Genomic DNA, 12,889 nt, shown 5'->3' on the forward strand with positions numbered 1-12,889 from the left:
CAGAGCTGGAGCTAAAACAAAGTGTTCATACACACATGTATTTTGCATAAATAAATGAAATAACAAGACATAAAAATGACTCAAATCCGGCAACTGTGAGGCAAGCCCACACGAGTCGAAACAGATGACTTTTGTTCATGTAGTTTTCGTACAACAGTTTCACATTAGTCAGAAGTGATAAAAAATACCATTTATATCCAGTGCTTATAACACTTACGAAACAACATCTGTGAGTGTGTGTGTTTTTTTTGTTGTTTTGTTTTGTTTTGTTTTACTACAAGCGAAATCAAGTTTCAGTCCTAAAGAACAGTCCTTTGTTCTCCACCAGCCCAGAATATTATTTTGGCATGGTCATAAAACAAACAAAATTAACCTACTATTCTAAATGTTTGCCTCTGTGCAAAATTAATTACATACATTACAATGCTAGCCATATAGCACTCTACCTATGCAACAAAATAAAAAAGGAGTGGAGAGGGCAAAGCAAAGTCAAGGAGGATGAGAAAAAAACATGAGGATGAACGAGGAGGAGAGGTATACGTTCAAAAGAAATCAGTAAGACAATAATAAATACTCATTTTTTTAAAGAAAAATGACCTCCTCCTCATTTGAAATAAATGTACAAAAACAAAGTTCCAATCCCCAACCAATATTAAGAACAAAACATTCCTATCAGTACCTTAATCAGCTTATGGAGAGCACTCCCAGCTAACGATGTAGCCAGAATATTGTGGCTAGAGCTAGTTATTGCTATTAGGTATGGCCTTGAGCACTCTTTAAATAAATATGAAGGTACACTATTTTCTTCCAAGTGACAAAAATGGCTCAAGAAATCTGATGGGGCTGTTCCTATGTTCTGGTGATCAGATTCTGGATTGTCCTGTGAGGTGAACTGTCCCATCTGCAGACATTCTCCAACTCTAGTGATGGCTCCCCTCGCCCATAGGCAATCAGGCCAAGATCCCTGTGAGGAGGAGATGGGGAATCCAACCTCACTGCCTCCCAGCCCATCAGCACATCTCCAAAAAAGTCCTTGTGTGACAAGTGTAGTTAATCTTGTTCACACGGAGGCCACAGACAGAGGACATGAGCCCGAGGAACTCTGCTACCCCAGCAGTGATCTGTTCCCAGAGTTAACGGTGGGAATATCCCCCGTAGAGAATGTATTTCCCCTCCTTCTCCTTCCTTAAGGTTTTCTTTCACCCTCTGGATGTATCATGACTCTCTGCCTCTGTCTTTTCATAGAGGCTGTCTTGTGGCTTCTTGCATCCTGGGGATTTTGCAAAGAACTCCCTAAATGGGCCAGATGGGACAAGGCAACTCAGTGTAAAGATGCCAGCCCCTGACAGCATCACCGTGGCCTCCTCCATGGCCCCCAGCCTTGGGCTGTAGGTTTGGCTGCGGGACTTCTCTGCTGGGAGTCACCACCGTTGACCCTTGCTGCTGACCCTTGCTGCTGAGTGACATTCAGGGCAAATGCCGTGAAGGCAGATCCTACCACTTGCCGCTGAGCTGACTTAGGGGGAAATTCTGGCAAGAGACTCGGGGTCACAGCGAACCTCAGGGGCCTAGCTGTTGAAGTGTAAGACTCTGCACCTGTATCCAAATACACAGCCCTGCAGCGCGATACACACTCATGTTTAAAAACAACGCGAAGGTATTTGATAGTACCTTGTTTCAGAAATGCTTCCAGATGCTCTGGGGACAAAATCACTATGTACATCTTTTGTATCTAGCAGGAGAAGGAGGTGAAAGGGCTGAAAAGTTCTTTGGGGAAGGAAGGTGAAAAACAAGAATTATTAAATTAATGCCACCAACAATTTTTTAAAAAATAAATAGTAAGTGGACCCTTGACATTCTGGAATGAATAAATTATTTAAGAAAAAATTGCGTTAAGACTGAATGTCAGGGTTAAAGGCAAAGGGATGATGGATGTAGTGAGAGGTGGTCTCGGGCAGAGGAGACCACCATGTCGGTATCTGGTGTGGTGATCGCTCTGGTGTGCACACGTCATATACACGTCACACACTGATGGCACGTCAAGAGGCAAACACGATTGGGTACATGCACTGTGGCAACCTTGTTCATTCCTTTCAATATCTTGTCTCCAGATTCCTGAGTACTTTACCATTTTTCTGGAAAAAAAAATGTCTGGTTTGCTATTTTATTTTAAGATGCCAAAGATTGTCTAAGACTTTGCAGTGTCTCCTTTAAGACTTTTCAAAATATTAAGATTCAAAAGTGATGAAAAAGTTTGGCACATTCAAAGTTTAACTCTACACATGGACACATGGAATTCTGAGGCCTTTTGAATATGCTCTACATGCAGCTGCACACGCCGTGGACTTGTTCTGTTTCACAAAATGAAATCCTCAGTTATTTTCTAAAGTAATTCAGAATAAAAACACATTCACAACCTGTAGGCCGGCACAGCATACCTGAGTGAGAATGTTTAACCCCATCTAAAACAGTAACTTAAACCTTTATCAACATCCAAAAGAAAAAAAAAGTAAGACAAAAATATAAGACTTGTAAGACAGCTATGGGTTGAGATAAGTTTTCAAGTCCTGGTGTCTCATATTTAATATGTCTTCACCTAAATTTTAAAAAACAACAACAACAATAACAATAACGACAAAAAACTCAAGTTCATGAAAAATCAGGGAAAACTTAATCTGTCTCACACTTTACAAAATAATTAAGACCATTCTGCTGATGTAATTGTGGAGCCACAAATGCATGCGGGCTCTTTAAGAACTTTTTGTTGGGGAAGGGGAGATGAAATGTCAGAGTATTTTAATTCAGCAAACAAATACTCCTCAGTTGGCACTGACAGCTTCTGGGGCTTCATTTTCGCTGCTATAGTCTGATTTGGGATCATCTTCATAGTCGTCATACATTTCCATTTCATCCTCTCCATTAATCATTTCATTTCCAGCTAGGCTTCCGCCATCTGTCTTCATGCCATAAGTGCTCTGGATGACCGGGAGGCTGGGCTCTGGGCTGGCAGAGGTGCTAGAGCAGTCAGATGTCATCTGAGGTGATGGTGTGGTCGTTGCCATAGTAATAGCACCAGGATACACAACACCTGTTCCTGTGGTGATTGGAATCTGAGGCTGTTGCCTGTATAGATTCAGAAAAGTAAAATAAAACAGGGGGAAATATTTTTATATATATGCTCTTCTGTGTGGCATTGAGAGTCATCCCCCATGTGTGCCAAAAGAGGGCCCTGTTTGACATTCTAAGCAAATGACAAAATGTGACAAAGGTGTTCCCTGGAGGAGTCCTGTGAATCTCTCTGATGCAATGGTTGGGGGTTAAGCAATACAATGGAGCGATTTATTGATGTTTTTGCTACATAAAAGCAGGGTACTTATAACATCACAAATTTGGCAAAGCTTGGGTAACAGCTGGAACAATTCCATAAAGTTATATGTGAGGTTGTTGTTTAAGATTCTCTCAGAACATTAAGAAAAGTAGACTGGTGACATGAGACATATTATAATGACACTGTTAAGTGGAGTTGAGAACTGTACAGAGGAAAGATCAAGATGAAAAAGGATCTGGTGGGTCCCAAAGAGTCAGATTTAACAAAGCATAGATTTAGTATCCATGCAAATGTCTATTTACTTCTGTGGCAGAACTTGTAGGGAAACTCTTTCAAGGAGCTTCTATTTTCCTAATTGAGGAAGGATCTGGATGTCATTATTCCAGAGGCCCTGGGCTGGAGCTGGGGTTGGAGGAGTCAGAAGTGAAGAGCAGCGAGAGTTCTGCCACTTAACAGAATGACACACATTGACTGCCTCATCCTAGAACCCAGCAGGGGCCAAGGCCTGGTCACAACAGGTCATCCCATCACGATGTTCCTCTAGTTAAAATAAACAGCCAGACCCTTTAGGAAGCTCAGTCTGCAGGGAGACATGGCTCTCTGTTTCAATTGTCCTTGAGTCACTATAAAAGGTCAAAAGGATTAACCTCGTTGAGAGGCTACGGCTGAAACATCATTCTCATGGATGCAACAGTCACCAAGTTTTCACAATCTTAATGTGCAGTGATTATAATTTAAATTTATTTCAAAATGTTACTGTAACTATCCTTTCTGAGCCTCAGTTTCCATATATTTATAAAAGCTGGGGTCAGGGGAGTCATGTAAGGTCCTTTCACCTTCTAATACTCATGGCTTCAGGTCAGTCCATCACTTAAATGATTCTTATTGACCCTCCACATTATCATTGAAGCTTTCTGTCCACCTCAGTCTCAAAGGAAAGTACCCTGAATCAATGAATTAGCTTGGTTCCCAGCTAGTCTTCAACATGTCCAGAGGAGCATAATTTTCTCAAAAAGGCCTGCGTACCTTCCATCCTAGCAGAGGAGAAATGATGAAAATGGCCTAGAATCACTCTGTGAGATATCTGATGATGTTATCTTTAACAAACTCTTTCATTCCCTAGAAGGCATCATAATGATCCCTCACCATTGACTAACATAATATATATAATATCTGTTCTCATCTATTGCCTCATTCAATTACCATGGTAGCCCCATGAGGTACTATTATGCTCACTTTTCAGATGGAGAAAACAAGGCCTACCAGCAGAGTCCTATGAACTGAGGTCGCCTGACTTAGATTCCTTCACTCTTTCCTTTATAGATATACAAGGCACCATGGTTCTGTATCATAAAAATTCCCAATTCCTATCGATCCTGTTGTTATCCCGCTGACACTAAGCACCTGTTATTGATCCACTCTCTGTGATGCTCATAGTGAATTTTTAAATGCCCAAAGGAGAAGATGATAGAGAAATCTAAATCTATGTTTAGAAACATCTCATAAAATACTGATTTCCCTCTTAAAGAACCACATTCTGAAAACAATACACTTCTGCTTCCTAAGTTTTGGGCAAATAAACATGAATATACTGTTATGCCAACCTGCCCAAGGCAGTGAATGCCTCATTAAACATTTTACTGAATTTGGATAATTGCAATACAAATAATTTTGCCTTAATCACATAATGAGTGTGTAGAAAAATCTTTCACTGCAACAGTAAACCCATTTTACAGAATTCCCAATTTGGTGGGCTAATCTGTAAACACACTACATACAATACATGAGCTAGTGGAGAGCACACTTCATTTTCACAAAGGACATTTTCTTTTCACCAAGACTAGGTGGTCATTTTTTTTGCAGTGTTTTTAACTCAAAATATCAAATTTTAGCTCTGCTAAATAAAATTTGAATTAAGCTCCTATGCTGGGGACCATGCTTAAATGCTTTCACGTTATCTTCTTTAATCTTCACAATTAGCCTTCACAATAAGCCCTCTTTCACCGATGAAGTAACCAATTAAGTTTCGGGGAGTTTAAGTTGCTTGTCCAAGGCCCCCCAAATCCCACAGCCAGGAGGCAAGCGCTTCCTATGTCATGAATGCTCTCCTGAATGTTGAGCATGGGGCAAGAAAGGCAAGCTCACACACCAGAAAGATACTGAGCAATTTGAATCAGAATCAAATTCTTTTAAGTGGGTTTCACATATTGAACAGTATTTGGACATTAAGTTGGTAATGGGTCACTAAAAACAAGTCAACAGGCAAATAAAACACCTGTACAGCTTATTTTCTGGAGCAAGATGCATATGATATTCAAAAGCTTGGGTGGTTGAGTGATACTAGACGATGTCACCCACTGACCTACTTTCTGCCTGGCCATCGCCCCTCATTCCTTACAGATGTCAGGTCTTGGTTCACTGTGGCCCTCTCTCCAACATTACCCCTGCCTAATTCTTGATGACTTACTCTCCACATAGATGATCATTCTGACACATTGCTGTCTCAGTTTCTTGAACTTCTCTACACTCTGATGGTCTGACCCCCTGCCTGTATCAGTTGCTCACTCTCATGTCATATGGCAGACCTTGTCATTTCCAACTACAACCTCTCCTTGACCTCAATTTTAAACATCCCACTCTCTGACCACCGCATCTTTCCAGTTTCTTCCTCTACTCCCCAGTTCAACAATTCTTCCACCCCTCAAGGATCAACAATTTCTTGAATCTTTAATCAATGCTCATTGTCCCTCCCTCCCATTGTGTCCTCACCATACTTATTACTATTTGATATTTATTTATTCTTTACCCAATATAAGTGCTGCAATTAGTCTGTCTATCACACAGATACTTTCTACATTATTACCTGGGAAAACTTTCACTCTCTGGCAACTCTGTGACTACACCACTCAGCGGAAATTGGCTGGGAAAGCACACTGCCATGCTTACTAGTCTCTAAGTTCATGACCATGAACTTGACCTTGACCTCTGGTGCTGTTCAGCCATCATTTTGCACTCTTTCTTCTACTCTGCTAGATAATGGTCTCATACCTTCTTAACTTCTCCTCCCCATCCCTACTCTCAGTTGATTTAGCTTTCCATTTCATGGGAAAATTAGAAGTAATCAGAAGGAACTTTTCACAAGCTCCCGTAATCACATTATCTGCTACCTGTCTATGCCCCTAATTCTCTTCATGCCTTCCTGTATTTGGGATCAATTCATAATCCAATGTGCTTGTGCACTGAATCTATCTGCTCCTGTTCTAGGGACCTCTTTCCAGCAGCTGTATCTCCCCACATTATCAATTTTCCACCTTTCCTGGATCATTCCTATTAGCACGTAAACATGCCATAATCTCCCCTGCTTTAAAACAAACAAACAAAAAACCCAAACACTGTTTCTTGACTGACATCCCCTTTCAGCTACTACTCTGTTTCTCTAATCCCCTTTTAAGCATAACTCTTTAAAAGACTGTATATATTCACTCTCTCCATTTCTTCTACTCAATTCTTTCTTAAAGCCACTTTTATCACTCCCAATACTCCACTGAGACAGAGCTTGAAAAGGTCACACTGCCAACGATCACACTGTGGAGAGCGGCTACAGCGATTGGACAGGTTCAAGCCTGGGACTAATGAAAGGACACGATCCTCTCGTGGCAAAGCCACGTGCAAGTCCCAGCACAATTACAGCCAAAGGCTATAGTTGTAAGCTTGACCTTATGGTCCGAACCTGTAACCCAGCCGTGGGCAAACTACAGCCCGCAGGCCGGATCCAGCCCGTTTGAAATGAATAAAACTAAAAAACAAAAAAGACCGTACCCTTTTATGTAATGATGTTTACTTTGAATTTATATTAGTTCACACAAACACTCCATCCATGCTTTTGTTCCGGCCCTCCGGTCCAGTTTAAGAACCCATTGTGGCCCTCAAGTCAAAAAGTTTGCCCACCCCTGCTGTAGCCCCATGTGGCTAAGTGATATGGGCTGCGAGAGGTACAGCAAGTAAACAAAGCTTGATCAGGTGCATGTAATTGAGTAGATTCGAAACCCACAAGAACATGGTAAACATCTTGACCACGCCCTTACTTTGCCTCGTAGAATCTGGCTATAAAATAAAGACTCAGTTACAGGCCGTGGTGCTGTCACTAGCTCTCCATCAGAGAGGACAGTGCCCCACCCAGGTCCAGCATTCTTCTTTTGTCTGTCTTTTCTCAATCTTTCACCACCCCCTCTCAGGCTCACCGAACCTGGTTGTGCTGGCTCAGCACATATGGTGCCCAACGTGGGGCTTGAGTATGGGGAACAAGGACCTGAGCTCAGGTTCACCTATGGCCATGCCGGCTGGGCACATTGCACTGTTAAATTCAAAAGTCACCTTACTTGACTTATGCCATGAGCAGCATATGATACAGTGAATCACTTTTCTCTTTGCTGAAATACTTTATTCACTTGTCTTCCAAGACTACACTCCAAGTCTTCTTCCTGTCTCATTAGCTGCTCCATCTAATCTTTGATGCATCCTCCTCATCTTGCTGACATCTCAACACTGAAGTACCCATGGACTCAATCCTTAAACCTCTTCTCTTTTCAGTCTAAATTCATTTTCTTGGTGATCTTGTGCAATTCTGTAGCTTTAAATATTATGTGTGCTGACAACTCTCAAATTTATATCTATAGTAAGCACTATATTCCTAAATGCCAGTGTTTTATATATAAAACTTATTATTATTATTATTGGATATCAAAATGCCATCTCAACCTTATAGGTATAAAACTAAACTCCTGATCATGCTTCCAAATATCTGATCTCATGGCCTTTCTGATCTTTGTTAATGGTAACTTCAGCTATCTGTTTGCTCAGGCCAATCCTTGGTCATCATATTTCTCTCAAACCTATATGCAATTCATCAGCACATCCTATCAGTCCACTCTCAGTAATATATCCAGAATCTCTCCACTTCTTGTCACCTTCACCCCTATAAACCTGGTCCAAGCCACCATCAACTCTAATCTGGTTTGTTGTAAGAGCCTGGCCATTTCAGGCCATGGCCCTTCATACAATACTAAATGCAGTAGACAGAGTGATCTTTTTTAAGCCTGAGTCAGATCATAGTACTTTTCTGAATATAACCCTTCAGTGCCTTTCCATCACACTCAGAGGCAAATTAAGTATCTTCACAATGGCCAAAAAGTCCTTTCACAATTTGGGCCCCTATTACCTCTCTGACATCTATTATTCTTCTCACCTATTCATTCAGCTCCTATCACTCTGGCCTCATTATTTCCTAAACAAGCTAATCACAGCCTTTCCTCAAGACCTTCGCAGCTGCCGCTGTCTCTGTCCAGTTCTTCTCACAGATATCTACACAGCTTGCTCCCTCACCTCCTCAGGTCTTTGTTCAAGTTTTATCTTCTCAGTGAGGTTTGCTGTAGCCACTCTGTCTAACATTGCACTCTACAGTTTGAAACACCCTACCCCTTTTCCTACTTTACCTTGTTCTAAGATACTTATTACTATCTGTTATTTATTTATTCACTTGTTGATTGATTCTCTGACTTCTCCCACTAGAATGAAAGCTTCATGAGGATGGGCATTTTCACTGATATAGCTCCAGAGCTTAGATAATACCTGGAACCTAGGAGGTGCTCAATAAAAATCTTCTGAATACATGGAATGAATGAATGAACGGGCTAGTGAATGAGAGGGAAAACAAATGAAAAAACTGGCTAACCTAATGTGGAAAAGATAACATGTAATGAGACTAGATATATGAAAGAGAAGGTGCTGAAGAAGGGATGTGAATATAACCATCTTTAGATGCTTGAATGATTGTGTTCCTAAGGAAAAGATTTGTTCTAGAAGAGAACAAAGAAAAGGAATAAAACTAACCTACGAAGTAGCCAAAAGGCAGATTAAGACTCAGGTAAAAGAAAAGAACTTTCTAACATTAGGAGATATTCCACAGACACTAGTTCCTTTGGGAAGCAGTGAGCTCTCTGGTCCCAAAGAGTTGGAGCATAACTCAGAGTGGATTCCTACAATGGCTGGCTGCTTGAACTATACAACTTCTGAGACCCCTTCCAAGTTTCCATTGATTCTATGGTTGCAAAAGCATAAGCTAACTGTCACAATGGTCTTTCTATCTCACTGTTGTTATTAAAAGAGAATAAAAAATTACGTGAACGTAACTATTTATAGTTGAAGACGCCTAGATTTCAAGGTTTTCCAAAATATTGCTCCACCCTATCTATCTTACTTGTCTTTACTTATCTTACTGCTAGGGAAATTCCTAGCTTCCTTCTTTATTATTGAACATTTCCATATTCCCCCATCCCATGCATTCATATCCTCCTTCACATTAAATATAAATCTTTATCCCTACTTTCTACCAGGCTGACCCTACCCAAACCTCAAGCCCTCTTCCTCAAGGATGACCCATAGTTGGCCCTAATGTATAGTAATCTCTCTTCCTCTGAGCTATACTTGCTATTTCTATAAAAATTTATAATTCATTATACATTATGTGTAGCACTATGCAATATATATTTTGTGTGTGCATATAACAATTATTATTTGCTCATCTATTCATGTATGTATCTGGCTTATCTATCTATAGCATTCTCTGAAAGCTCACAGAATTAATGCCTCATGTATTATATCAATTTAGTACAGTGCTTGGAACAGTGCTAGTTTCAAATAGGCCCTTACCCATTGACTGACTAATCAATTAGCAAAATGGAAAATCCAGCCAGTATGCTCAAGCTTTGTCTATTGGAAATTACTTTCCTAAAAAGCATTTTTCCTTCCTTTACAGATCAATTGCAAAGTCAAAATTCAAACACTGCAAATTTCACAAACAGGAATAGCTGGTAAGTATTGGAAGCTTTACAAATAATAAATGTGCACATCAAAACGAAAGTTGCAGATGTTTGTAAAAGTATACACATGCAGCTCATGCAACTTATATGAGCAGAGATGGCTAAAAACGCTCACGTGCCAGCCTAGGTAACGAGTATAAGCTGACCCTGAGAGAGTCCAAGCTGACCCTGATAAAATCCAGCATAGTTGCATGGTTTCCAAATCACCGGAATATTTCTAGAGTATAGCCTAGCTTTGCCAATTGCAAAGGAACTACATATTTATTTTGGCAAAGCTCTCTTGTTTGCTGAACCTTCAGTCCTTTACAGCATCTATAAATGAAGGCAACCAAGTCTGTTTCATTAGGAGATAAACCCGCACATTATACATTTCTATAGTTGATAGTGCAGAAAGGAATGGACATAAAAGCAATCTTTCTACCTTACTTATTCTAATCCAGCTTTCTTTGCAGAAGACCAATACTGAAAATAAGTATGGCTTGTCTATGCTAATCAATTATATTTATAAGTCTCTTATAGGTTTGATTAGACCTCTTTAGAATTAAGGTCAAAAGGGTAAATGTTCAAATCGCATATAGCATAAGGCAGTAGACTGCAATTCTTTATATTATAAAATATATACCTGGCGCATAGCATTATTTTTCTAGAATAATTATGTTTACTCTAATTTGGGGCTTACTCTTTGACAGAAAGTGTTCTAAGCACTTTAGATATACTTAGTTATTCAGTCTTCAGAAGGGTCCCATGTTGTACGTAAAATTGTCATCACCATTCTATACATGGCAAACTGAGATACAGAGAGTTTAAGTAAGTTTGGCAAGTGGAGAGTTCAGAGGCATAAAGATCACTCTGCCTTAGTTTCTGGAGCCAGGAAGAAGCACATCTAGTATTTGAGCTAAAATAGTCTGGCTCCAGAATTGATGTTCTTAACCACTACACATACAACCTCTAAACAATTTGTAGGCTCTAATTGCGAGGTATGTGTAATGGTGAAAAGGACATATGTTTCACATTCACATATGCCTGGTTTAAATCTTAACTCTGCAATTTACTAGCTGTGTGGCCTTGGACAAATTATTTAACATCTCTGAACATCATGTTTTCCAACTCCATTGTGAGGATTTTGTAAATCTGTTGTATTTGCAATGGCCTGTATAATCCCTAAGCACAGTATATCGCATGTGATAAGTAGTCAATAATTTACCAATATTATTATTCAAAAATAGCCTCAAATTGAATATCTTATAATATCTACATAATCCTCGATTAGTTCATGGTAAATTATTGAATGATTTTCAAATGGAGGTACATTTGGCCATAGTTCTTTGGGAAAAGACAGCATTGTAACTATATGTACCCTAATGAATATCATTTCAACATTAACAGTACTCTTATCAGAATTATTACAAAATTCTGATACTTAACCTGTCAATCAAGGGTATTAAATCCAAGAGCTAGCTTTACTCCATTTCATATTATTAATAAATTCATTTCATAACAGCTAAGTGAAAAAACAACCTAACTCTCTGACCTTCTATTTGTATCATCAGTAAAATGCATGACCACGTTGAACAAAATTTTATTGGCTTGAAAGTTATGTATGTTTTTTCAAAATCAGCAATAAATATTGATCTTACCCATTCCCTCAATAATTCAATAGCAATGTTTCAATTTCTTGTTTGTTTTTCCCTTTTGTAACAACATCACATCTAAATGAAGACCAATTTCCAAAGCTGAACCCCAGGGAGTGAATAATCTATCAAATACAACTTCCTAAAAGAGAATACAGTTCTTTAAGTGGAAATAATACCTGGCTTTATGTAGTAAGTATGACCAAGCTTGGCAGAAGAAAATATTCAGCTTTGAGGATTAAAGAATGTGATATCCACTGGTCATTGCTGGCACATCTATAGCCCATCCCCAGGCTAAAATGATGCTTCCATAAAGAACCTCCCCCATGACCCAAATCAGGATCCTTACTCTCTTTATTTTAAAGCTTCTTTTATGCCACTGCACACCACAGCCAATGATCTTAGTTTCTCTAGCTTCTAGGAGCTCTTCCTCAAATAGCACAGCCATACTCATGACTGTGCCAAAATAGGGCTCACAGGCTTATTCTGAGGCAATGGGGTAAGGACAATTCCTCAGTCATTTGGCACAACACAGGCAGAGATAGGGATTTAAACCTTTGTTCTCTCTCCCCTTTCAGCAGCCATAGGACCGCTAGAAGCCTCTGTGTCCTTCTCTTCTTTAGAGGACCATGTGATTTGTCTATCTAAAACAACTACACAATATATAGTAGACAATGAACGGTATGTTTTAGCTTGGCTATTTTACAAGCATTGTTATGTGTTCAGATATTCTGATCCAGAGCTGTTTCAGTGTACCCGTTGGTAAAGGGAACTAAATTAAGCAGAATTACTGCATCTCAGATTTTCAAGTAAGTACCAGGGAACTAAAACGGAACTTTTGATAGCCTCCCAGACAGTGGTGAAAGAGACTCGTTATGTATTGCTAGACACACAGGGGACATGACTGAGAGAAGGGCGGGAATCACAAAGGGTCTCAAACTTAAACTTTTGATTCTCTGTTCAAAAGAGATTATGTACAGTCTCAGAGATACACTGACAGGATTAAAAGAAAACACGTATCACAGGGTCTTAAATTTGTGTTGAGCTGCATA

At 39.7% G+C, this 12,889-nt stretch overlaps 1 protein-coding gene across 26 annotated transcripts in view; it reads right to left on the reverse strand.

The window, feature by feature from the left end:
* Positions 1-242: 242 nt before the first annotated feature.
* Positions 243-12,889, reverse strand: part of SOX6 (SRY-box transcription factor 6) — a 550,404-nt gene continuing 537,757 nt past the window's right edge. For all 26 annotated transcript variants that reach the window (XM_059709018.1, XM_059709013.1, XM_059709014.1 and 23 more), the window contains one exon: positions 243-3,123. In XM_059709018.1, coding sequence (XP_059565001.1) covers positions 2,820-3,123 — 304 coding nt within the window. In that variant the 3' untranslated portion in view covers positions 243-2,819. The remainder of the gene's footprint in view (positions 3,124-12,889) is intronic.

This window comes from Myotis daubentonii, chromosome 9, assembly GCF_963259705.1.
Source record: "Myotis daubentonii chromosome 9, mMyoDau2.1, whole genome shotgun sequence".
Lineage (NCBI taxonomy): Eukaryota > Metazoa > Chordata > Mammalia > Chiroptera > Vespertilionidae > Myotis > Myotis daubentonii.